The sequence below is a fragment of the Nanorana parkeri genome, unplaced genomic scaffold (assembly GCF_000935625.1).
Source record: "Nanorana parkeri isolate BGI_ZX_2015 unplaced genomic scaffold, ASM93562v1 scaffold1, whole genome shotgun sequence".
NCBI classification, from domain to species: Eukaryota; Metazoa; Chordata; class Amphibia; order Anura; family Dicroglossidae; genus Nanorana; species Nanorana parkeri.
Genome location: NW_017306269.1, coordinates 7885773 through 7912202, shown reverse-complemented (window position 1 = coordinate 7912202; position 26430 = coordinate 7885773). Strand labels below are relative to the sequence as shown.

Below are 26430 nucleotides of genomic sequence, written 5' to 3'. Positions count from 1 at the left end.
AAACCCTTTCCCCCCCCTTCCCCCCCCCCCCCCAAAAAAAAGGTTTTGCTTCAGTTGCACTTTAAGCAATACAGCTTACTCACCGACCTGCCCATTGGTTAATGAAGGAGCATCACCACACCAAGGTTAATACTTTGTGTCCCTTACCTGGAAAATGCAGGCAAATAGGGATGTGTGACAGATATGCATACTCGTTCCAGCCCTTATAACCCAGTTGGTTAGTTTACTAGCCAGACAACAAGAATCTTCAAAAAGGGATTAGTAATGGAAATCCCTTAATGTTCCTCAGGAAAGGTTTGCGTTGGTCCTAACTAATGGGTAAAATAGAAGTTCCTTGCCTTTTGCATTTTTGTAAACTCCATCCCTGTCAATATATTTTAAGGGTAGGTTCACTTTCTCAATTTGGGAAAATGGAATTACCTGATCAAATCTGCCCGCCCCGCTATACTGACCTTTTGGCGAACGCTCCTTCCCCTCCGCTGGTTCAGTATACTGTCAAGCAAGGAGAAAGAAGTGCTTCTAATTGGTGCTTTCTCATTGGTCAGTGTGGTGAGGTGACTGATGAGTGCTTGGAATTTGCTAAACATCTATAATGCTGGGCTGCGCTGGACAGCAGTACTGGGTACGGATAGTACACCTGTACAGGCGAAGGGGAAGGAGCATTTGCCGAAAAGTCAGTAACCCTGGGAGATTGTGAACTTACACTTAAAAAAAAAAAAAGCTACGGCTAATTAGTCTTTTCATCACCACATCTTTACCACGGCAAAATCAAATTTGTAATGGACCAATTTATAAACGATTGAGCAGAACAATGTTATAACTAGATTAGAAGTGGTCCTTTTTTTAATGGGTATAGGCTAGGTTAATTGTAAGTGCACCACTGGTGCAGTTACATTTATATCCCCCCCCTTCCCCCCTTCTTCCAGTCAAAGGGTATTTGTTGACAGGCTTTTGTTCACTTCAAATCAGTTTTCATTCCCATACATGTCTATTGGAATGCAAAACTCATTTGAAGCAAGTCAGAAGAAGGCCACCTGCAGGTCAAATGCACCTGTCAATGTATTCTGAAAGATCTCACACTGATGTCAAACTCATGGAATCGAAACAAGAGCAAACCCTGCTGAGACAGGCCCTTGTACTCATCGGTCCTCTATCCAGCAAGATATTGCTCACACGTTCCCATCTGGGACTTCGCTTGCCTTGAGTTATTTCCTTTGGATTGTTTGGGCTCTGCTTGCAAGTGCTTATCCTGGTCAGCCCGTTAGATCTGCTGTGGTCTATTGTTGCTCCATTTTCTTGTCTAGGGCTGTCTAAGTGAGATCTGGCCATAAGATTTCTGATTCTGCCATTGTATACCATTTGCTCTGACCATCTATCTGAGGACATCCAGCACTCTAGCATCTGTCTTGCCTGTTTTTGACAGTTGCTCCTGGCAACAGAGGGATACTGGAGATCAAAATAAAAGTGTCAGTCAGAATCATATAAAGAGTTAAACTGAAGTAATTTTTCAATATTCATCTCAATAGAATGTATATGTTCACAGAAGGATTTTTTTCCCCTGCTGTTAAGAGACCAGTTGTTCTTTGATTACTTTATTTTGAAGCAGGCTGCGGCCTGTGGCACATTCAATATCCAGCCCTCATAAGTATGGCTCTGGTATTCTAACAGCCCAGCCTTTCTCAAATTTATTAAACATCCAATACTTCAGGAAAGAGCCAAATAGTTTCCAGAGAGAACATCCTACCCTTTGCGTAGGCAGTTCTGAGCGAGAAATATCTGAGGGTTATTTGAAAATATAGCTACTACAGCTGGGGGTTCTTTAATTCCCTTCAGTCATAGCAGCCGCCCACCTCTTTCCCTCTCTCCCTTCAGAAGTCAGAGCTTGCTAATGAGCAGGCCTGAAGTTTAAACAAAACATTCCTGCTTTAGGACGCTCCAAATTTAACCAAATAAAAACAAGGCTAAGAGGAAAAATATTTTCCAATAGTCTACAAGCTGAGACTTTACTACATGAAAGGCCATTTGCAATAATTTTATTGGCCAATAATCATATAAAAAAGGAAATATAGTAAGGGTGAAAAGAGCTCCATAAGAAGTGTGTCTGTTTCTCTTCATAAGAACGATGTCAAACAGGCCCTGTGTACAGGGCCGGGGTATGTTAAAGGCCTGTTTTGACGGGCTTTTGTTCGCTTCAAAGAGGTTTTTCATTCCCATGCAAGTCTATGGGAATGCCAAACTTGCTTGGAGCAGGGCAGAAAGAGGTCAACTGCAGGTCAAAAGCACCTGACAATTAACTTTAAATGGATTGTGTCAGTTTAAAACTGACACAAGTCCTAAGGTTGTCTACACAGGCTGTAACAAAACTAAATGAAAATAGGGCCGTTGTCCATAGCAACCAGCTGTTTGGTTTGTTTCAAACATTATTTTGAGTACATGGCTATTTTTTTTCTAATTGGTTACAATGTGATACAGTATGCCAGCTTGCCATTAAAATAATGATTTGCCAGGTTCTGTGTTCCACCAACATGGAATGTTGAACTTTGTGGTCTCATGAGATGACAATAATGCATTTTTTTCTTTTAGACCTTCACATGCAAAGCTTTTCAGACATTCACAAAGAAAGCAATGTAACTTATCTGAGACTGAATCTTGGCTTGTTGGTGTAAAATATTTACTTTTGTCTACGGAAGGGATAAGCATGCCTCCATGATGTACCCCAACAATGGTACCATATTCATAGTCAGGGCTTGAAAACTTTAAGTGTGTCTCACCAGCCACTCAAAAATGTCACCAGTCAGCCAGACTATAGCTCTGCAATTTATGTTAACATTTTTTGGGGACAGATAGAGCTTTCTTTTGGTGGTATATAATCACCACTAGGGTTTTTGTTTTTTACTATATAATGAAAAAAGGTCCGAATATTTCGGGGAAAAAAACAACATGTTAAAAAAACATTTATTCTCACCCATAATTTTTGTAAAATATAAAATACGGTGACAAGTCAGGTAAATGGACACCAAGCATGTCAAGCCTTAAAATTGTGAGCGCCTGCAAATCACAAAAAAAACAACCACGATAACGAGTGTTAGGAGTGATTAATGGCCCTAAAATTATTGCTCTCACTGCGACGTTCGCGGCGATATGTAATATGTGCGGCACAATAGGCGCAATCGTCATTTTCACATGTAGGCACACCTCACATATGTTTGCGTGTGCATATGGGGGCGGGGGACTTAAAAAAAAAAAAAAAAAATTATGCTTCTTTAATTTTTGTATTACTCTTTTCTTTTTTTTTTTACACTTAACTTTATTGCTATCATATGGGGAGCTAAGAGGCCAGTTTACATAACGGGTCCTCTTTATGGAGACATCAGGGGTCTCCAAGACCCCTAATGTCACCTAGGGACCCCCAGAGAAGCTGATGAAACAGAGAACTGCTTCACCAGCTTCTGTACCTGGTGAGTGACAGCAGAATGCGAAAGTGATGTAATATACAGAGGGAGATCGTGTACTAATCTCCCTTTGATCTCCTGCCACAAAGCAGCTGTGCCAGTCCCGGCTGCATCGGGCACAGCGGGTCTCGAGACCGGCAACGGCACTGACAGTGGTGGCTAATGCAAGCGATCGGACGTCCGTTTGACTACAGCGGCCCGTCGGGAAGCTACTCGGCGGGCTCCGCCGTCCTCTCATCAGAGACGAGATGACGAGCGGATTTTTCAAGCCCTGTTCATAGTTCTGGTCCTACCTTCCTGAGACCATGCTATCATTGATCTTATAGAAGAATCTGAGAGACCACAGTCCTGGGGTATTTCCTATTGCGCATGATATCATAACCAGCAATGTAGGTTTGATTACATCTCCATAACCAACGCATTTCGAGGTTGATCACAGCTTTCTCAAGCAAAATGGTTTCATTTGTGCTACAGATTACCTCTACTTGTTCCCACTGGAGCCGCACACCATAGCCAGCCCCTGCTTCCATTCTGCCAGCCAGTTTTACTACCATCCCCACCTCCACACCACACCAACACCCCCCCCCCCCTCCACATCAAGAGTGCGTTCGCTGTCACATTCACTTTAGTTCTGCTATTACCAAACTACAATTTTGTTCCACATGTCAGCTTAAAACCTTATTGAAGTCCACACTTTTTTTTTATTTTTCTTTTAGTTCTGCACGTCTATAAGTTATGGTTTTCAATTATTTTTTTCCACGAAATGCCTTGAAATATGTATTTTTACAGAAATGTGTTTCCGTCTCTTTCTCCAGCCGCACTCTATGTTGGCATAGATGAGTAATTGCACATGAGCTATAACAAGAAAGTGGAGATAAGACCATGAAAACTGAAGTAGATGTCTGAACTACCTGTCTGAATCAATATCAATATCAATTTCTGTGACTTCAATTGAGCTTTAAATGTCATTCTGACAAATGTTGGTCAAATACTCTATGTGGCGCAGTCAATTGCTATGCAACATGGGAATGTTTCCAATACGCCTCATGTTTATGTCATTAGCCAATGGAACATTAAACTTCTCTGCTTGAAAATCCTTCTTTATTGGCCCTGCCATACCCTAATTTCTGTACTGTACATTTATTTTCTGCCTTTTTTTAATGGCGCTTGGCCATCTTATAAAAGGCCTTTGATGTTGAATTTATATCTATAATTTTTTTCAACATTGCAAAAAAATACATTTTGGCAAGACATCAGATTCTAAAGTAAGTCAAGCTATAGGCAATGAAAAAGCTCCTTGTTTTGTGATCTACTGGGACACATTTTTTTCATATGTTTCCTTTGTAGGGTTTAAATACTGTGATTAAAGGAAGCAGTAACCTAAGGAATAGGACTAAGGCTTGCAATATAGCCTGGAAGTGCAGAACCTAAGCCATATTTTCCAGCTGCCAGGCTTTTTTTTCTCAACTGTAATATGGGTGCCAGAGTGCACGCATAGCATGACTGTGAGCAAATATCTGCAAAGCTATAATTTTTTTTCTCTGTTCAGGGTTAAAATATTTTCATTTATACTTTTATCTTATTTCAGGATTTGTTTTATTAGTTAAATAATTTCACACTTCTTTAATGGTTTTGTGGAAACAACTCAACTGTCACTTTTTTTTTTCTATGAATTCAATTCCAGACAAGTGTAGTGCTTATTTTGACTAGAATATAAGCATCCGTGCTAAAATCAGAATATTCACTACCCTAAACTATATGTAAACCCCGTCTCAAAAATCTAATTAAAGTGTTAATGTCATTTGAAAAAAGATTTTCAATATTTTTATGAATCTGAAGCTTTCTTTAAAATAGTACATGCTGATCTTGCCATGATGGTCCATGTTCTGGGACTTACTGTTACAGGATGACAACCCTGTCCTTGTCTCTCTTTGTGTTCTTGCATTGTTATGCTGTCACACAGGCTTCTGATGTAGGCTACAAGGGGCTGTTTCAAAACACATTAAGCAGGCATGGCCCACTGTCACGAAGTCTGCCCTGCCCTATGCAGACAGGAAGAGGCTGCAGGATATCGGAAGCACTGAGATGCAACAATAGATGAAAAGAAGGGTAGCAAGTATTTTCTTTTTTATAAAGAAATGGCATTTGTGTGTATTGCATAGTAATTTAGCACTCCAACTTACTCTATCTTAGTCTTTTGGATTTCTTGATAATGCATGATAGTCCAGATACCATAATTCAGTTATCCTCCAAAGTGCCCATCGAATGCCTTCTGGACTGTTAAGATAAAAGCTTATATATCAGGGACGTGCGGTCAGGGGAGGCAGGTGAGGCAAAGTCTCACCTGGTATTATGGAGGAAAAAGCTGTCAGCTTCAAGTCTGACGTTGACAGCTTTTTCTCCATTCAGAACGGCTTGTAACAGGTTACACAGCAGGGAAAGCCTCCCCGCTGTGTAACCTGTCATGGATGGAGTGCTGATCGATCTCGATGTCTCAGCAGTGACAAACAAGTGAGGGACAGGGAGCCTCCTCCCTGTCTCCTCCCTTCCTAATCCCTCCCTCCTTCACACTAGCCGGGGTTTCGGCATGCTGAGGAATGCCTCACCAGGAAGCAAAGGTACCGCACGTCACTGTTATGATGTAATTTCTTAATGTAATCAAGTTCTTTGTCAAAAGGTTGTACAAAGTTTTAGTCTTGGAAACATAGTGAGGGTATCTATGGTTGTAATTATATTTGAGTACTAATAGGCTTCAGAACTGGGTGCAATCTGTGAGCCATTTTTTAAGGTTAGTGTGTTTCAAGGTTCAATAGGAGGTTTTAGGAGGCATTTTATAGTTTCTTCTGCAAAACTTCACTGTTTTTAATCTGTAGCATTAAAATCTGTATACATCAAGACTGTGTACCTTTTTGTTTTTTATCATCTGAAGCTTCAATGTGATATTCAGTGGATCCTGATGATGAAGTGGAAAGCTGTATATTACAGCAGTGTTTCCCAGACCTTTGTGTAAGTCCCAACAATAGTTCCTGTTTCATAGACATCCACAAAGGTAGATAAACACACCTGGGGAAAGGGGGTTAGTGCATGTTTTGCAGGGATGTAATATGCACTATTGGTTTAACTTAAAGTCAAGTTTAGAAAAAAAACTGCCTTGGAGTATAATAGTTATTTTGCTACTTCTACTTGGAACATTTTTTTGAGCACAGTATTTTATAACCCATAATTCAATGATTTTTTTTGGGGGGGGAGGACTTTAGTGTGCTCATCCATGAAAGGAGAATGCTTGGAATCGAGCCACTTTTCTTAACCGAATCTGCTTACATTGCTGAAAAATGTTCTCTGATATTTTACACTCCTTCCTCTCCACTGTTTAGAAGATTATCACGCTTTATATTATACAGGTGTGGTTGCAACAGCTTTATTCCAGCTAATGAATTGTGAAACCCTATCTGCCACATCCTCTGTTGCTGCAGTCACTCAGAAGGTGCTCTAGCTGAGCTCAAATGAATGCTCGAAGAGTTTAAGCACGTTCTGGAAAGGCGAGTCCAAGTATTAAAGCAAAGAACTAGCTAAGGAAAACTGATTTATTTTGGAGAGAAGACTTCAAGCACTGACTTGCACTGCTAGGGTAGGGCTTAAGTACAAAGCTGTCTAAATACACAGACTTGGTTCTGTGGTTTTAACTGTGTAAAGAAAAGCATCGGCCAGGCCTCGGCGTGCGCCGTCATTGGGTTTTCCTGCACACACAATAGTTAAATCGCCAGCTTTGTGCGTAGAAATTGCTGTCTCATCTCACACACAGGCGAGATTCTTTCATCAAGTTCCTTATGTAATCACTAATTTGTTTTTACTGTATTGTGGTTTTTACAAAAGACGATTTCATAGTAACATTTCAGCCTGCAGCAAACTCGAGTGGAATCTGGCGGCTGTGACATAGTCCAAACTTTCTCCTTTGTCTGTTTCCACTTGGCATGTACCAGACCGACTTGTTGTCATAAGCCCTCAGCATCAACGCCACCGAGGACCGCTAAAAGGGAAAAGTCTGACATGTCCTAGGGAAAGCGGGCTAATGAAGGCTCCGTAGGAACCTTCGCTTTCATTGTTCTGCTAAAGATGTTTAAGTATTTAATGATTTGCTGGCAGTTCGCTTGGTGTTTGTTGGGTTGGGCGCTGGGCTGCTTTTTTTTCCTCTCATCTGTACTGCGTGTCAGGCTAAGGAAGGTCAGAATAAGGTGGTCAGGGTTTTTTTGTGCTGTAGTCTGAATTTGATTCTGTTTTTTGCATTCATTTTCCAGAATTTTAGTTGACTATGCGTAAAGTGACCCTGTGGTTTGTTTAAAAATTCCAGGCAGCAGCCCCTTACTGTAATAGACAAAACTGAATACTTTACCTCTCCGGCAGGCGAGGTAAAGTATTAATTTTTCTGAGCTATTAGCACTGCCACTTTTGGAGCGTGTGATAGCAGGTTCTGCAAAGGGCACTGTTTATCCTTTCTCCAGTGGGAGGGGCCGCAGCATCCAGTGAGGACACACCCTGGAAGTGATGGATAGGTACTGGAAGCCATTGTATCAATCCCTTCTGAAAATGCCTTTGCTATACACCATAGGAATCCTCAAACCTTAGTATGCAGGTCATGACATTTCTCAAAGTTGGTTATTTGCAGTCAGGTACATGCAAGGTCTCTGCTTGATGTATCACCAGTTACATTCAGACTTCCAAGTCAATTTTCGATCTTATGGCCATTAGATACTTCTTAGTTCCGACCTTTTGTTTCACCAGGCTTTCTGTATGCGAGAGACAGCAACAAACCTCCCAATAAATATTTCCAGGTCATATTAAAATAAAAATGTTTACTGTTCTTCACAAAAGTGTCCTAGTTAAGCATAAAAAGTAAGAAAAAAAGTTAGAAATGTTTTTCCCCCCACGTTATGAAGGGCACCCAAGTTAGTAAAAAGGTGATATTCCCCAACTGGGTTGGAGACCCAGATAAAATAAATTCAATGGATAGTTACATTTATATATATATATCGAGCATGCACATGAATAACTAAAAAACCTAAAATGAAAAAAATACATGTGCATCAAGGCGAAGTGTAGTTGTGATAATCCCCTTTGGCCTTTTACACAATTTGTAGTGTTAGAACCTGATATTGAAATAGATGTAATTGGCGGTTTATGCCACCAATCAACACAAAATAGTCAGTAACGTTAAAGTGGAACAACATCTATATAAAATTCCAAGTGACATACAAAAAAACCCCAAGAACTAAAAACTGTCTGCAAAGTATTAATTCTCTTTACTATGAAGCCCCTAAATTAAGCTCTTGTTCAACCAGTTGCTTTCAGAAATCACATAATTGTTTGGACAGAGACCACCTGTGTGCAATTTAAAGTGTCACAATATCTCAAAAAGAAACGTTTATTTGTGGAAGGTACTACATATTTGTAATATAACACATCTAAACAGATAACGCTATGAAAACCTAGGAGATTACCACATCACCAATCAGGATCGGGTTATAAAATGAATTCCAAACATTGAACAGCCCTAGAGTGCCATTAAATCCACTTTTCAAAATTCAAAGAATATGGCATGATCATAACTGTCTCTAGAATGATATCTGCTTATACTCAGTTATGCCTAAGGAGGGATTTATGAAAGAACAAGAAAGTCATTGCTAAAAACAACCCTAGTCTACTCCATTCAGAGTTCGCCAAAATGCAAATGGGGCACAGAAAATGTGTAAGTCCTTTTTACCTACTCAAGCCAAAACTGAATGTTATGTCCTTGTGACAAAATGCTAAATGTGTCAGAAAGCCTACAGTGTTCATTATCCTGAGAACACCACCCCCACAGTGAAGTGTGTTGGTTTTTGTGGATGTGTTTCATCTGCATGGCCTGGATAACTGGTCAGGATTCAGAGCAAGATGAACGCCACTAAATGCAGGACAATACTAAAGGAAAACCTGTTTCAGTCTGACATGAGCCTGTAAGGGGAGGATCTTCTGCTCTTTTGTTTCATCAACTTTTCTATCTTGCTAAATAATATTTTGTACTTTCAAAGTGTTAGGTTTATTGTTTAAATAAAATGATCAAAATCAATTTTAATTCCAGGCTGTTTCACTATAAAATATAGTAATTATCGGTTGAACAGTCACTGCATCCCTGCAAATGTAGTCACTGTTCAGCAGCGCCATTGTATTCTGGCAGCCATGGGTGCCGGAGCTGCTGAATGCAGCAGCTGGCAGTGGAGAATCCTCTATCCATGCTAGTTAGAGCAGGTTGGGTAATCAACTGATTTTCTCTTGTTCAGCCCGCATGCTAAAAGAGAGAAAACAATCCGTATGGCTCGCATAAGCATGACTTTGGATCGATTTTATATTTCCCTGCATTAACTCAGGCTTCTATGCGTATATGTTATATACATGATATACGTGCAAACATCTAATCTACCAAAATAACCCCATATGTTTTGTTGCTATGCAATCCCTCAATGGTTTTGGCATAACCCTTTCAGTATTAGGCTCTGTTACATTGTATTAGATTACATCCCTCAAGTAAGGTGTACTTAATTAGAATGTAGTAAATATGTATATATGGAAAAGAGTTCTGGAGAATTGTGGGTTTTTGAGGCAATATGTGCAACTCCAGTTACCTATTGGAAGTTGTGATCAAAGATAGTGTTATACGAGACATTTCTTCAATGCAGTCATTTGGCTAGGCCATTTATAATGAATATCATTATGAGAGCTCTCTGGCCCGCCCTATGCTTTTCTGTCCTATTTCTTAGACTTAGTGTAATCATGAAGATTTCCTTTCCACGAGTGAAAACTTGTTTTCAATTACTTAGACATTTGAAACATATTTTAAGTCAATTTCACAAGCAGGAAATTAAATTAAGCAGTTTTGGAATAGAATTTAAATATATTTCACTAAGCATTCAACCCTTGCACAACATATTTGTGTTAGGCTGAACACTACTCATATATACATTACAGTTATGCGGCTGGTGCTAAAGTAAAGTCCTTTAATTAAACTACTGGCGTTTGGCGCTAATTCAGTTAAAGTGACACTAAAATCAGGAGCTAAATCTCAAAAATGCATTCAAGTAGCTTAACTATTACCAAAAATGTATCTTATTTGTTTATCACTCGGCTGTAGATCATCAAACCATCTTTGAATTGGTGCTGACACTGTCCTTCCTTCTGGAGGGTGGCTACTTTTGTTCCCCATGGCCCCTGTGTGTGTTGTAAAGCTGTCCAAGCTCGCTCACGTGATGGACTACAATGTCATGTTTAGTTAGCTAATTTGTATTGAGATTGTAGTCCATCACGGGAGTGAGCTTGGAGCGGTGACTACTTTACAACACACACAGGGACCATGGGGAACAGAAGTAGCCACCCTTCAGAAGGAAAGACAATGTCAGCATGAATTCAGAGATGATTTGAGGATCTACAGCTGATTGATACACAAATAAGCTACATTTTTGTTCGTATTGTACTTAAGATTTAACTCCTGAGTTTAGTGTCACTTTAAAGTAGAACTCCAGACAAAACTTGTTTTAGATAGTGTACAAATATATGGGATAGGGGAGCAGAATTATTTATTTTGGGTTGTTTTTTTAAAGAAATCTTATATATAAAGAGAGTATTAAAAAGACAAAGTGCCGATCGGCCATGGGATATACCTCCGGAGAGGTTACTATTGTTTACAAGCACATTATTAAAAAATATGCCTAGAGTATGGCTTTAGCTATCTACACTTATACATGAGCTAAAACATAAGTAGTATCTGGAAGTGCCCACACATCTAAACTTAGTCACTAAGTTCTTATAAAAACTCCTAACACGCTAATGTCATTTTAAACATTATTTTTACTATTTCTAAATCTGCAGCGTTCTTTAAAATTTTACCGGGAGATCCTGCCACAAAGGTGCTTGTTAATTTGTTTTCAGACCCGACAGGGTTCCTTAACACAAACACAGAATATGGTGTCACCCCCCTGGCTACACTGTCAGAAAGAGATGTATGAATCACAAAGTGACTGGACAGAATTGCAAATCCGTTTAGTAGATGAGACAGTTCACACGTACATTTCAGCTCTATATTTATCTATGTATATCTTTGCCTGGAGTTTTTATGGTCTTATTTGAATAATTTAGTCTTTGTCAGCTGATTTTAGACAGATGTTCATAATCAGTTTACACTGGGTGCAATTGGCATGCAGTATTCATGATAAAAATCTGCAATCCCGCTTGTTTCACAGGGAATCGGATTGTATTCTGATTAAATACAGCCAGTATTCCTTAAAAATCTGGATGCGTGTAAAACCAAAATAGGTGGTTGTGAATGGTTTGATTGTTTCAGAGAAGCCCCGTGTCATGTGTGTTTGAAGTGGTGTGCCATGGTTTTAATAAAACTTACTGCCCTCCATGACCTCCCCAGCTTGTTTGTTTCTTTCAGATGCAAGGAGGAGAGCTTGCGCAGCTTACCACGCCAATGGTTATGCAACGTCTTGGAGGAAATTAAATCTAGCGATCCATCTTCTAGGCTCTGTGCAACCAGACGCAGTGCTGGAATTCCATTTTACATACAGGTAACTGAGCAAGCTGTGCATGGTTTATTTTATGGGAATGAAACCACTGTGTATCTTTAATCCAATATGCAAGAGAACCCAGGTCCTCCCCCTTGTTTTTTTCCTAATAAAAACTGGAATGATGGTTTCCTTCTAGGGTATTTACTGTAATTAATAAATATATGTGGGAGCAGGTACTTTTTCAAGCTACTTTTTGCACAGGATTTGATGTAAGCTTAAAGCGGACCTTTACCCATATCTTTAAAATAACAAACACACCTTTAGAAATGTTTAGTAATGACAATCTACAAACACATACTTCTAGATAATTGCAGGCTTTGTATCCTTTGCATACCTTATTCCCCAGTCTTCTGGCAGTAGCCATGTTTACTAAGTGTAGATTACTAGCACTCCTTTTACTTTTACTTCCTTGATTTCTGGCACATGTGACTAGACATGTGACTAGGACATGTGACCATGCACATCATCTCAGGGTAGGAAAATGCCTTTCCCTGAGATCTCATGTGATTATAGATGAGATTTTCCAGCAATGCTCTGCTCATGGCAAGGCAATCCCAGTGTCTATTGCTTTGCCAAACTGAAGTCATTTTTTCCCTTTCAAAGCAGGAAGTGAATGCTCTGCGAGTATAAGTATTTCAAAATCACAGCATTGTACACCTGACATGTCTATGTTATTATTAATCATCATCATACATAGAGGGATGCATTGGTAGAATTTAGATTTTTGAGTGTAAAGGTCTGCTTCAAAATATATGGAAAACTCAGTCACTGAAACGTATAAAAACTTTAACATGGTCATGTAATTTCAAAAGCAATTTGTAATGTCTTTATATCTGCAACAAGCGAAATGGTGAAATGCTAATTTTGGTAATCAAGTAATGCAACCATGCTAAACTTAAAAAAATCTACTCGGCTTGCACTAAATAGCAAAACCCACTTATTAAATCAGGGCAACTAAATACAAGGAAGGGAAATTGCCGCACTCCAAAAATCCGTGTGTATCTTTTAATGCATTAATAGGCCTTAGGAGGCTCTGTTTAACCGCACGTTTCTATGAAATGCGTCAGGGATGTTTTAAAAAAAAAAAATGACAGCATTAAAAAAAATAAAGAAGCTAAAAAACATAAAGAAGCTAAAAAAAATAACAAAAATGTTTTTTTAAAGTCCCCCGCCCCCCACATACACACGCAAACATGCTTCGGGTGCGCCTATGTACGAAACCGACGATTGCGCCCATTATGCAGCACATGTTACATATCGCCGCGAACGTCGCAGTGAGAACAATAATTCTAGGGCCATCAATCACTGATAACACTAAACTGATGAGCGGTAAAAGCGTTTAAAGCGTCGCCTATGGCCAATTTTGGCTGCGGTCGTTTTCTGCGATTTCGCGGGCGTGCGCAATTTTAAAGGTTGACATGTTTAGTGTCTATTTACCCGACGTGACCCCGTCTTTTATATTGTACCAAAAAATTGGGGTAAAAATAAATGTTTAATAAAATTTTATAGGGAAACATGTTTTTTTTCAAAATTTAGGGTTATATAGTAAAAAATAAAAACCCCGTTGGTGAATAAAAGCCACCAAAAGAAAGCTCTATCTGTCCCCAAAAAATGGTATGAAAATCGTTTCAGTAAAGTGTTGCATGATAGAATAAACATCAGTCAAAGTACCGCAGCACTGAATACTGATAAATGGCCTGGCCAGGAAGGGGGTGAAACACTATGGCCTTTAAGTGGTTAATCTTATTGATGGAAAAAAGATACACATGGGTTTTTAGCATGCCACAAAATCCCATTCTTGTATGCGGTTGTTTTGCAGGTAATGAGCCAGCTGTCCACCCAACAAGTGGATAGAGTGGACCGACCTGGAGCAGCACTCATCTCTGTATTGAATCAGGACCCCTACCCCCATATTATATTGCCACATTTAAGTAAAATACAAAAATTAGCAAAGGGGCTGTAAGTGATCATTACAATTGTATGTAACACAGTATTTTATGAAAATAAAAAACAAAGCAGCTGTTTGATACACATTGCTTTAGCAAAATAAGTGATATCTGGTTAGAATTTAGATCTTTTAACTTCAAATGTTGATAAAAAAAAGGCTGGTAGAAGGCAAAAGACTGGTCACCGGTACTGCCTTTGGTCTACCTGCAGCTGATTTTTTCCCCATTTACTGACCTACCAATCCTTGTTCTGTGCTGGCTCTTTGTGTAGATGCGCATCTTAGTATAGGCCGGGTTCTGCTTCCTCATGTCAGAACCTCTAGGAAGGGAAACGGTGAGCAGAAGCAAAGTGACATCACCATATCACACTCAAAATAGCCTCTTGCTACTGTGTGGCTTGGCACACAGTAGGTGTGCCAAGGCACACTTACAAACCGGGAAGTGTACTATTAAGAGTAACTTTTTAAAAATTGTAAATTCACTCCCACATCATCGACATTCAGACACACTCTAAGCTTGTCTCCCAGTCCACCCGCAAGACATGGGGCTCAAAGTCCATTAAATCCTTAGGCAAACCTTTGTCGGCATGAAGGTGCGCCTCCTGGGGATGAGGGGGACGAGGCACGGTTGTATCTGAAATGTTTGGGTGAGGGAAGTGGTATTTAAGGCCTACAAGCTGGAATTTTGTGCCCTGCCCACTCCTTGGTTTCTCACATTCAATCTTCCTGTGTCAGCACACAGAGGCATCCAACCCATCTTGGATTTAAAAGCACTGAATATCCACATTCATGCTCCTAAATTCTGTATGTAATCCACCAGGATCGTCATTGCCTCCGTTTACCAGGGAGGCTCTGTAGCTTTGATTGACATCAAGGATGCATACCTACATGCTGTGGGGCCGCTACAGTACTAATTTGTCACCCTCCCCCTCTGCCTTTTGTCAGCACCTTGGGTATTCACCAGTGTTCTGGCTTACTTATCCGACCTCCTGTTGAAGGAACAGCTGGCACAGGCTATTTCAGTCAATGTGGCTTTGACTGATTAGACATTAGAGTGGTTCAGATGGGTCCTGAAACTTCAGAAGAGATCGCCAAAATGGACTTTTAGTTTTGAGTATGAGTCTACTCCGGGACACAGCCCAGGCCAGTTTCTTCCAGAGGAGAAACTGCTGACTCTCCAATCTCAGATTCAAGCTCTTCAGTCCATGAGTGGTCCGGCTTACTGATTTTTGCATGACAGTCTTGGGACTGATTACACCCTACTCTGCCTAGTCCCATTGGCTTAATTCTCACTCCAGAACTCTGCAACGCAACATTCTGTCATTGTGGTATAGTTAGTACAGTCCAGCAAATCCTGGAAAACAGGTGATACTAGAAAGACACACAAAGGCAAAGAATTAGGAGAAGGCCAATAGGAAGACAATGAAAGTTAGGAGAAAGCAAAAGGAATTTAGTAGAAAATGTCTGAAAGTACAGTACTGTAAATGTAAACTTGGACACTAATACCAGTTATCTAAAAGACATTCTACCATTGAAACAACTTCTGTCCATCATTTGGCAGCCTCCAGTAAAAAATGATACATTCATTTACTTCTGATCCATGGTGAGGTGCTGATAAGTAATTATAGAACATCACGCTTTTGTTTTCTGAGACGCCGTTGCGCTTCCCATCCTTTCTGCCAGAGATAAAACACAACAGACGTTTAGTTGTGTTGAACAAAGATTTATTGTTTCAGTTATAACATAATTTTCTGGCTGCCAAACAGAATCCTATCCAAAAGTGTCTAGATTGCTATTCTAGGTACCATAAAACTGGTATTCTCCAAGGTCGAGAGATTTTCCCACCGCTGTTATTCTTGTTCTGACAACATTTAACATTGATATTCTAAGTGGGCTTACAATGTTGCATTTTTTCGCTTCTAAATATCATTAAAATTTGTATCATGATAGTCAGTGAATTGCTGTCAAAATCATTTTCTGCTTCAAGGCTCAATATTCAGCTTAACAGTACAGGAGATTCTCAGTAAATATTTAATTCCCCACTTTATTTGTCTGCAGAATGCTTAGGAATCTTTCACTGTGCTTGGGATAGTCTCCAAAGTGGAGTAAACTTGTGTTTTATATGGCGTATACCAGGGCTTAAAATTTCAAGTCCTGAACTAGTAGCCAGGCCTTAAGAGTTACTAGCCACCAGTTGCCCCTCCTAACCCTTACCCTGCCCTGGCCTTAACTCCGCCCCTAAACACACCCTCCTAAATAATCCTATGATAATTCTTATCTTATGATAGTTTCCGCTTGTAAACGGCAGATTAGGTATTCCTGCTGCAAGTTCCTGACACAGGAATCTCTAATCACACCTGAAATATACTGTAGGTGTGAATGGGGCCTAATATACACATACACTAAAGGTGCCCATACACCTGCCGATTATCGTACGATAGTTGTGGGTGATCCCGCGATCGTACGATAATCTGCAGGTGTATTGGCATTACAGTAGAAGCGGTCGCACGTCTCTGGTCTTCCAAGCATGCTGGAAAACCTGCCGAAAATCATACGATTTTTGGCAGGTTGGTGGCGTGGTCGGAAGACGAATGCCGCCCAGGCCGGTGTGCACACTGCCCGCTCTGCACTGCAATCATCGGAAGCCTTCAGCGCGGAGGGCTTGCGATGATCGCAAGTATGATCTGCCTGTCCAAGATGGGCAGATCGTAGGACATTTTAATGACCTTACAACCATCGCACAATGCAAGTCGTTACATGCCCCGCCCCCCCACACACACACAATAATAAAATTCCCCCCACACACAAAAAATAATACACTCCCCCCCTTATTAACACCCCCCCACACACACATAAAATAATATACTCCCCCTTATTAACCTCCCCACACACAAAATAATATACTCCCCAAACACAAAATAATACACTACCCCTTAACCCCCCCACACACAAAATAATAATACACTCAACCCTGAGCCCCCTCACCTGTTCACGTCTTTGCAGGGAGTAGGCTGTGAGCAGGATCGATCCCTGGTTATCTAAGAGTGATTACTGAGGTCTGCAGCAGACCTCAGTAATCACTCAAAGATAACCAGGGATCGATCCTCCTCACATACATCCTTTCTTTCGGCCGGAGCTCAGAACTGTCAGAGCTCCGGCCGAAGGAAGCCAGAGCTGAAGGGAGCTGCTCTGCGGTCTGCATCCGACACAGATGCAGACCATGGAGCTGCTCCCGCAAGTCAGGTACGCGGTCTGCGACCATGTGCCTGACATGTCAGTGGGCGTTGGGTTTTGGGCGTTGGGGTCCCCCCCCTTAACAATTCCTACCAGACTTAAAGGGTCTAGTATGAATTTGTAGAAGAACCCCATGCTTTTCCTACCAGACTGAAGGATTGTGAAGCGGGCTTAATGCAGCTGCTCTATGGCTAAGAATAGCTGTAGACGTCTGCAGTGAATAACCCCTTTAGTGTGTAACTCTTTACATAGGCAGCTGTTGTATAAGGCTATTTCTCAAGAGCTGGTTGTACTAGAGTAGGATAAGGTAAAAACCTCTGGTTTTCTTTATTTTGCTATGACCCTTTTGGGAAGGTTTCTTCTTGACAAAGAAAATGTCTGTTTTAGAATAAGCCTAAATCCTGCAGGAATTGGTATCTTTATCTGTAGCAATCAGAAGATTTGAGAAGGAATTGGATAAGTCGTAGAAAACCCTTTAACTAAAGGCTGGATTTTCTGATTATTAAAGATAATAAAATATTTCAAGTGTACAATCTTCCTAAATCTTACCAAATACCTAATATTGCCTCTACCAGCACAACCTAGGGGCTGGCATTGATGCCTTCATTGTTTCAGGTGCCAACAATGACTTAACATGTCTGCCGTGCTGTGACTTGCCCTTGTACAGTGTTCTGTATCGTGGTATCCTATCTTAAACCAACAAGTTGATAATATTTAGTGGAAGGACAGGTATTTGTTCATACAGCAGCTTTAAGACTTGTATTTGCTTAGTTAACACTTTCTATTATATAATGGATTTTGGCAGGTCCAGCTTCCTGTTATGAAATATTTCCTCTTGGTGCTTGTTATCTAAAGCCTTCAGGTTATTGCTTAGGTGTGTATGAAGTTGGAATTTAAAAGTGGAGTTTTACTGTAAATCATTTCCATCCTGTCCATTTGACATGGCCATGCTTTATTATTTGTTCATTGGAATAGGAATGTAGGGACCATCAAACTTTTTTAGGGTGTTAGTTGCTGTATGTCATAAAAGTATTTTCCCCTTTAGCTCCACGTTATTATTTACAATTGGCAGGCTATTTTTGTCAGTATTTTGCCCCAAAAAGTTACATTTGCCCAGCCAGTTCTGGTCTTGCTCCACTTTCTTGAATGTCCAGAGGGCTCACTGTTGCATCATGTGGCTGCCTGTTTTGGGACTACATGTCCCATGATCCCTTGTTTCCAACCCATAATGTGCATGCATTCCCGCTGTAATACAATCAGGTGGCCTCCTGTGCTCTTGCGCCCAGCCCATAGTGCACATGCATGCCGGTTTTGATACTGTCAGGTGTGCTGTATCCTCGTGTCCAGCCCATAATTTGTATACATACTCAATCTAATATGCCTTCAGCTGGTCCCTCTTTCCAAACCTTCATAGTCCCATCTGGGACCGTGCACGTTAGGGTGGCTTAAAGGAAACTCTAAATGGAAGTCTATTCACCCTATAGGCAGAAATACCAACACTGTGCTTCAAAAAGAGGCTACAGAGACAGAGGGGACAGCAACAATAGAAGTATATGAGGTATGGTGCTACATAAACTTTTTTAAATGAGGGTTTAATAAACACTTTAATGATATCTGTAGCTCTCCATTTTAAAATGTCAACATTTTCTTGCTCTAAATTGGAAACACTAGATTCACATTGAGGCATTATACTGTAAAAACACTGTGCCTTTAGCACCGTTTATGGCATTTTAGTAGATAGTTTGTGTTTTTTAACGCATGTTAAAGTAGATGTTAAATCTAACCGAATAATTAATTTGCTAAAGTACAGTGTATCATTAAAAAAATCAAGTTTCCCATTTTTGTTTCCACCTTCTTTTTTTTTTAATCGTTTGTTGCTTCTCAGCACCGCGATTGCCGGTATCCTTTTTGTGGCTACCTCCTGTTGCAATAGCTGCATGGCATTTCTTAGGGCAGAATCCCTGACGATGCCCACAGTGGCCACTTGCAGCCTGCTCTGGAAGACCGTTAAATAAACAAGAGCAGAGCGTTCTCTTACTGTAACAGGAAGTACCTGAAGAAGGACCTTCATTGTTGAGCACTAGATATTTTTTCAATAAAGCTGCAGATTTAAGAAGATTAAAAATCACTTTTGAAATTACAATAACATGTTTAAGCTCATTTGAATCTTTAGTCAGTGGAAATACATACACTTTAATGTGCTTTATAAAATGCAACAAACCTCACCGTAACATGCTCATTAAAAATAAGTGCAATACAATACAGCATTTTGACTAGTCTACAGTGTGAATCCCGTCGAAGGCAATATTAATATAAGAATTAAGTCTTTAATATTTTAACAGGCATTGAACATTTTTTTGATAAAGGCATTTTTTCTCTAGCTGTCTCCATCTATTTAGTATAAAGGAAAAGACATATTACATTTCAACCATCAGTTCTTTTCAAAGAATCCCAATATCTAAATAAAAAAAAAAAAATGCTCCACCATATGTATTTCCATTTTTATTTAAAATGCTTTATGGTGAATACCATAACATGTTAAGCAATAAGAATGCTCTACATTTTCTTCTGTCAAATGTTTTGGAACAGTGGTACCGTTTTATTCAGTGTCCTACTGTAATCTTAACCTCTGATCCAGTCGCAGATCTCTTGCAGAGTTAAACCATTTTTCTAAGAGAACTGCCCCATATTTGGCTCCATCAACCTTAATCTTTTTTTAGGTGCGTACAGTGTATGGCCACCTTAGCCGTTCCAAAAATTAGCCCAGCTTTGAAGAGTTTCTGGGTTAGACTTGTTCCATGGACAGTTTCTGCCATGGAAAATAGCTGCAGCTGTTTATAGCTACCTTTTGGTTACTTGGTTGCTTGTTAAAGTTTTTTATCATTAAAATTTTATATGAATTACTCAGCAATGGTTTTTTTGTCACATTTCCATAAATTAGCCCACCTTTGAGCAGCCTTTGGATTAGACTTGTTTCATGGACAGCTTCTCCTATCTCAACTAAAATCCCTGCAGCTGTTTCATAGCTACCATTTGGTTACTTGGTTGCATATTAGAGTTTTTAGCATTAAAATTTGACATGAATTGTTCAGCAATGGCTTTTTTTTTTTGTCACACGTCCATAGTTAGCCCAGCTTTGAACAGCATCAGGGTACAATTTTTTTCCAGACTTGGTCCCGTTTTTCTACAGTCTTTATTGGCTGTGTTGGTGAATTTGGGGAAGTGTGATGTCACTCTCTCTCTATCAGGCCAAGGATTGGATGCTAGGCCCAGGCACCATTACAAGGGAGTGTGTCACTTGCTCCTCCTTACCTGGTGCAAGGTAGTGTCACCGGGCTGCAGAGAAATAAGGAACTGCAAGGGAGCACAGGTAAGGTAAGTAGATGTCAGGGATGTCCTTTACAGAGACACTGTCACTTTACACTGCATGGGAAAGGTGACAATGTCTCTTTATATGATTTGGAAAACTAAGCATTTGTTCACCTTATCCTAATGATATATTTTGTGTAGCTCACTGGTCTAAACATTTCAGTTAAAGTGAACTGAAATCTTGAAGCTGTGCCCAAAAAAGGCAGACAAAGGACTAATCACAATTCTGTATGTGTAATGAGGCAGCCATCTTGGTAAAGGCAGGATTTTGTTTTCTCATGCCAAAGTCTCCAGCAAGGAGAACTGTGATTAGCATAGTAGTGACATCACCAAATGAGACTAGCAGTCAGAGGCAGTAGTACCTTAGAGCTCACACTTCATATATACAGCCATAAGGCTATAGGCACTCACATTTCAGGAAGTGTGCTGCTATTTTTAAGGTAATTCAAGGTGAATGGTAATTTGGGGCACTGCTTAGGCACAATTTACAATTTTACATTTCCCCCATAAGATAGCACCGTTTCACTTTTTGAGTTCAGTTCCACTTTAAATCCTTTCCATGCTGTAGCACTCCATAAGGCTGTAGTGCAGTCCATAGAATATCAACAGCAGAGAAAGGGTGATTTGCCTGTACAGTCTGGTTTGCCTAGCTAGAAATGGGTCACATCCTTATCTAAGCACTCGCATTCAGTCTGTCTTCAGGTCTTTTTTTTTTTTATAAGCTGAATGACTCTAAAACAAAGCAGCTATTGTCCATGTAGATGTTTGGACAAGCGAAAATCAAAAGGACATCTGATCTTGAAGGGTTTTAAACACACTGAATGTGTCACGTACTCATTTACTGTATTAAAACCATTAGTATGATTTTTACAGCTTACCCTTCTATATAAAGTTAGACATCTATATAAAAGGTTTTCTTGATTTCTCTTTTTTTTTTTTTAAATAAATGTTGAATTAAATATTTATTCTTGGAAAGTCTTGATTCATTGTTAATATTTTATCCAAATAGGATTCATTTGGACCTCCTCAGGCAGCAGTAATGTCATTCCTTAGCTCTCCCCAATCAGCAGGAAGCATGAGCTTTGTCGATTGTACGGCTATAGGTTGACTTGGCGGGGGCATGTTGGACCTTTTGTAGAGGAGCCACTGCTTCCACACAGAGAGCAAGGGTCCCTCTGTACTACATGCTGGCAAGGGACAAGCTTTTCTACTCTGTCAATAAGATAAGAGAGCTGTATGGCACTCATAGTTTATCCAAGGGATGTTTGCAGACAAATGCCTTTTGCAATCAAACGATGCCACAGAAGATCTCACTAATCCACCTTATTTATAGGTTCAGATCCCAGTGCTCACCTGTTCATTGTTACATTCTACCAGATTGAGAAGAGAGTCCATCATCCAATTTTAGCATTTGTTACTGTGTATTGCAAAACTTGAGCAAGAGTGCAGCCTGCATGAGAAACGCTGTTTGGCAGACCTTTTTAAATGCTTTTAACCTTTGAACTATTTATCTGTGGCTGCTTTCTAAAGAAAATAAACTAAGATTTTGCAAACCTTTTGTTTGGATGTACCTGGAATGTATTTAGCTGAAAGCTCCAGCACCCAAAATCAAGACAGGAAGTGAGTCGAATTCTTCTCAACAGGAACACAGCCTGAGAGTTCTAATTCCCTCCCAACTTTACCTAAAACAAAAAGAAATGTTTTAGGTGCAGTTTGACTTTGTTCCCATCATCACCTGTGCACCAGGTGACTTTTCAATTACAGGAGTGCCTAAACATGCTGCTGAAAGGAGAGTGGAGGAAAGCTGGGTTAATTGACATCTTCTATTTTCAGCTTATGCCATGGCCATCATAATGTTCAGACATGTATCATGATGTGATTTTGAGGCATTATAGTAAATAACTAGGTTTTGAAAATGTACAGCCTTTCCTTAGGGTGAAACATCCATAGTATATGGAACATATACCAAGAACTTGCTGAACTGAAACATAGATGTCAGTAGCAAGTGGTCCTTGTAACTATGGGTTACGTAGAGGTTTTTTATTTTTTTCCGTAATGGAGCCTGTCTTTAAAAAAGACAGCAGAAGAAAAGAAACTGCTCTCATTAAGACTGCACAGATAATACTTTATTTCTTTTTCTCTCTCTCCACAGGCCCTCTTGGCATCAGAACCCAAGAACAGTAAAGCATGCCTCTTGAAGATGACTATGAAAGAATTAATAAACTTGGCTATGCCTTCGAGTGACCTGTCTGGAAATAACAGCACAATCCCGCAGGTGACGGTGATATTACACAGGCTAGGCAGCCACAGCAGCCCTCTTTCAACAAAGGACATTATATGTAACTTTACAGCTTTTAACACAGTTACTTACAATCCAGTGCAAAATTACAGAGCGTCAGAGAATCCTGTCCCTCGTGTCACTGCATCGGGTCCAAGAATGACAGGAAAATGCATCCAACTGTCAGGGCCTATTCCGGATGTGGTTCACAGAGAGTTTTGTGTAATTTCTGGCTTCTGTGAGCCTGTACTGTATGGCATCAGTTTTGGTTTAATAGGATCCAGCTAAAACCCTGCGTTGGCTGGACAGAACCGGTTCTAATGTGCTGTGTAGTCATCTTGCTTTCTGATGTGTGGTGATACATTTTGGATACAAGTCTTAAAACAGCCACCGTGATATTATTCTCGCAGCTGTTTTTACAGTCCTATCAAAATGCAAGAAATTAAAATTGTTCCTATTAGCTGCAACTGAAGAACTTCAGTTAATACTAATAACATAATTTAGCTAAATGGACATTCTGTGTCCCATTGCTAAATGTTCTTTAACTGTGCTATATAAGTAACACATCGGACCGTTCACCATATTCAGCACTTTACAGCCGGGTCTGGACATCTTCATCTGTCATTAAGCTGCCCTGATCATTGCCACCATCTCCTGACAAACGTTCTTAGGGGAAGAATCTATCACCTAGTATAGATTTTTCATGGTGCATTGCTGTTTCTCCCCCTTTTCTTCCCTTGGCACCTGTTGTGTAACTCCCTTCCCTCTCCATAGGAAAACAAATAGATTTGAGGTAGCGCTGGGCCAGTAGAAGTAGAAATTGTTTTTGATACAAGTCTGAAAAAAATGGGGGATGTATGCCTTAAAGGAAGTAACCGGTAATAACAATTGGTGTGTAGTGTATGAATCTGGTTATGGTCCAAGGGAGCTGCTTCTATGGTTTGCCAAGGATGGGGGAAGATGGCATCTGCAGGATCAAATCCTGGATGTGTGGTTAGGAGCACTCATCTCACTTGAAGATTCGTTTAGGTTCTTTTATTTAGGTTCCTCAGGGTTTCAACAACCAAAACTAGTGAGCTCAGGAAGAGCTGTACTTTGCAGCCTGAATTAGGATGGCATGAGGACGGAGTGCCAGTGTGACCCATTTGTAGTAGTAACTGGATCTGTGTCAGCTCCTATGCAGCCCTAATTTAGGTTACAAAGTACAGCTCTCTCTTTAGGGGATTCTGGGGGGCAGGGGAGAGAGTTGACTGGCTTTTCCAATTTTGCTTTTCCAGGTGATTGTTATTGTCTTCTTGTTTATGTGAATGTGCATGCTTCTACAGCACATGTGAGTGAGAATGATTGTTGGAGCGTTTGAGCTTGGCTTGATCATTGTAAGTACCTTAAAGAGATTGCATGCTGGATTTGTATTTAAAGCCCAATTAAACATTTAATTTAAATTAAATATATATCCCAGTTACACCAACATAAAAAAAATTGCAAAATATTGCACTAAAGCTCTCGGCGGCGGGACCTGTCGGAATACAATGCAAACAGCAGTGATTCTTCTATTGACACGCTGTTTTTGATGGAGGTATCGGGTCAGTTTTTTGTTTTTTTTTGTTCAGCTCATGGGTTAAACGAAAAAAATTGATAGGTGTATGGGCCAGCCTAATGCAGGTCCATTCATCTACATCGAGATGTAAGGACACCTAGGGACATTACAGACCCGGAGTGGAGGGGGGAGAGAGGTGATTGCTGACTGCTGCAGGACTGAGGATCAGTTGAGTATATCTTGTGTATTCTGGCCCCTTGAGAAAAACAAGCAGGTAACCCTCACCGTGTGAGGGTAGCTCCACTGCAAGGGTTAATTTTGTTAATTCCTGGAGTTCCAGTTCGGCCCGCTTTCAGTCTAGAATACACCTAACATTAAAAAAATCTATTATGTTAGGTCTAGGGATGCACCAATACCGATACCAGTACTCGCCCAAATGCCCCGATGCCTAGCCTGATACGTCCGGTATCAGGAAGCCGGGCAGCAAGTCATTACACGCAGCCCGGCTTCCTGGCCAATCAGGAAGTCGGGCAGCGTGTAATGACTCGCTGCCCGGCTTCCTGATTGGTTGGAAAGCTGGCCAATCAGGAAGCCGGGTGTCGTGTAATGATGCGGCGTCCGGCTTCCTGGTTGGCTGGGAAGCCGGCTTCATGCTCCCTCATCACCTCATGACGAGGGAGCATGGAGCCAGCTTTCTGGCCAATCAGGAAGCCGGGTACCACGTCATTACACGACGCCTGGCTTCCTGATTGGCCAGAAAGCCGGCTCAAGGCTTTCTGACAAGAAGCATAGGGATGGCTTTCTTGCTAATAGGGAAGCCAGAAGGCGAGTCTTTTCACTTTAAGGCTGGGTTCACACCTGGGCAAAACGCTCAGCAAGTGAAATCCTATTAATTGGTATGGGCATGGTTCCCACCTGGGTGTTTCGATCAGCGCTGAAAAACGCCCAATGCTCAAAATAGTACTTGAGCTTCTTTGGGGCGGATTTCCGTGCGGATCCATTGACTTCCGCATATTAGATTTCATAAACGCGTGTAAAACCGTGCGGCAAAAACGCGTGTTTGACGCGCATATTACGACTGCCCAAGTATGAACCCAGCCTAAATCGAGAATATGCCTAGCATGAAAAAATTTATATTATGTTAGGTCCACTTTAAGTCAGTCATTTGTTCATCTAAAACAATATGGGTTTCATATCGCCATTGAATTTAATCTGTTACTGTAGTTGTTGGTTGTTTTCAATCATACTGTTTTTGTGCATGTTCGTACATGCCGCGTATCTGCATCTCCTTAAAGCATTGCTTTCATATTATTTGGCACTGATATGTGTGTATTTTGCAAACCTTGTTTTTTTTTTTTAACAGAGAAGAGTGTTTTGGCCTACGGCCCAGTTTTTGGCGGCCACCTTGCCTCTCATTTGCATGCTTACCTTTCCTACAAAATGTATTTCACTGGAAGTTTTCACATCTTTTAGTGAAATCTGAATGAATACTCATTTTGAGCCACTGTTCGATCACACTAAAATACATGGTTATTAGCTTAAGTAATAATGAGGTCCCTATCATGCAAGCTGCAGTTTATCACGTGTGGTTGTGTTTAGTTGTGTGACCCTTTTTTTTGGCTTATATGTTGACTTGTGGACTGGAGCTCTGGGGTTGCTGGACAGGAATTCAGGAAGTGAAAAACAGGAAGTGTGTAGCAAAATGGATCTCCCAGAAATTGAAACTCCGGGATCTCACAGAAATTGAAACCCTTGCAGTGGGGCTACCCCCGCACTGCAAGGGCTAAGTGCTTGTTTTGGTTTAGGGTCTAATATAAAAAAAGATATACTCTCCAGATACTTGGTCCCACGGGAGTGACCACTCACTTGTCTTCCCCCTCCACTCCATTTGTGCAATGTCCCTTGGCATCCCCACGTCTAATGCAAGTCAGTGCATGTTATGGTGTCACAGTTCCTTAGACCGGAGGGAGAAGAGGCTGCGGAACCGGTCCAGCAGCCAGGCAGGACCGCAGTATATC

At 40.6% G+C, this 26430-nt stretch overlaps 1 protein-coding gene across 1 annotated transcript in view; it reads left to right on the top strand.

The window, feature by feature from the left end:
- The window catches only part of THADA (THADA, armadillo repeat containing), a 454862-nt gene that overhangs the window by 98165 nt on the left and 330267 nt on the right, over positions 1–26430 (top strand). The window contains exons 21-22 of the mRNA XM_018556404.1: positions 11917–12049; positions 22750–22872. Coding sequence (XP_018411906.1) covers positions 11917–12049; positions 22750–22872 — 256 coding nt within the window. The remainder of the gene's footprint in view (positions 1–11916; positions 12050–22749; positions 22873–26430) is intronic.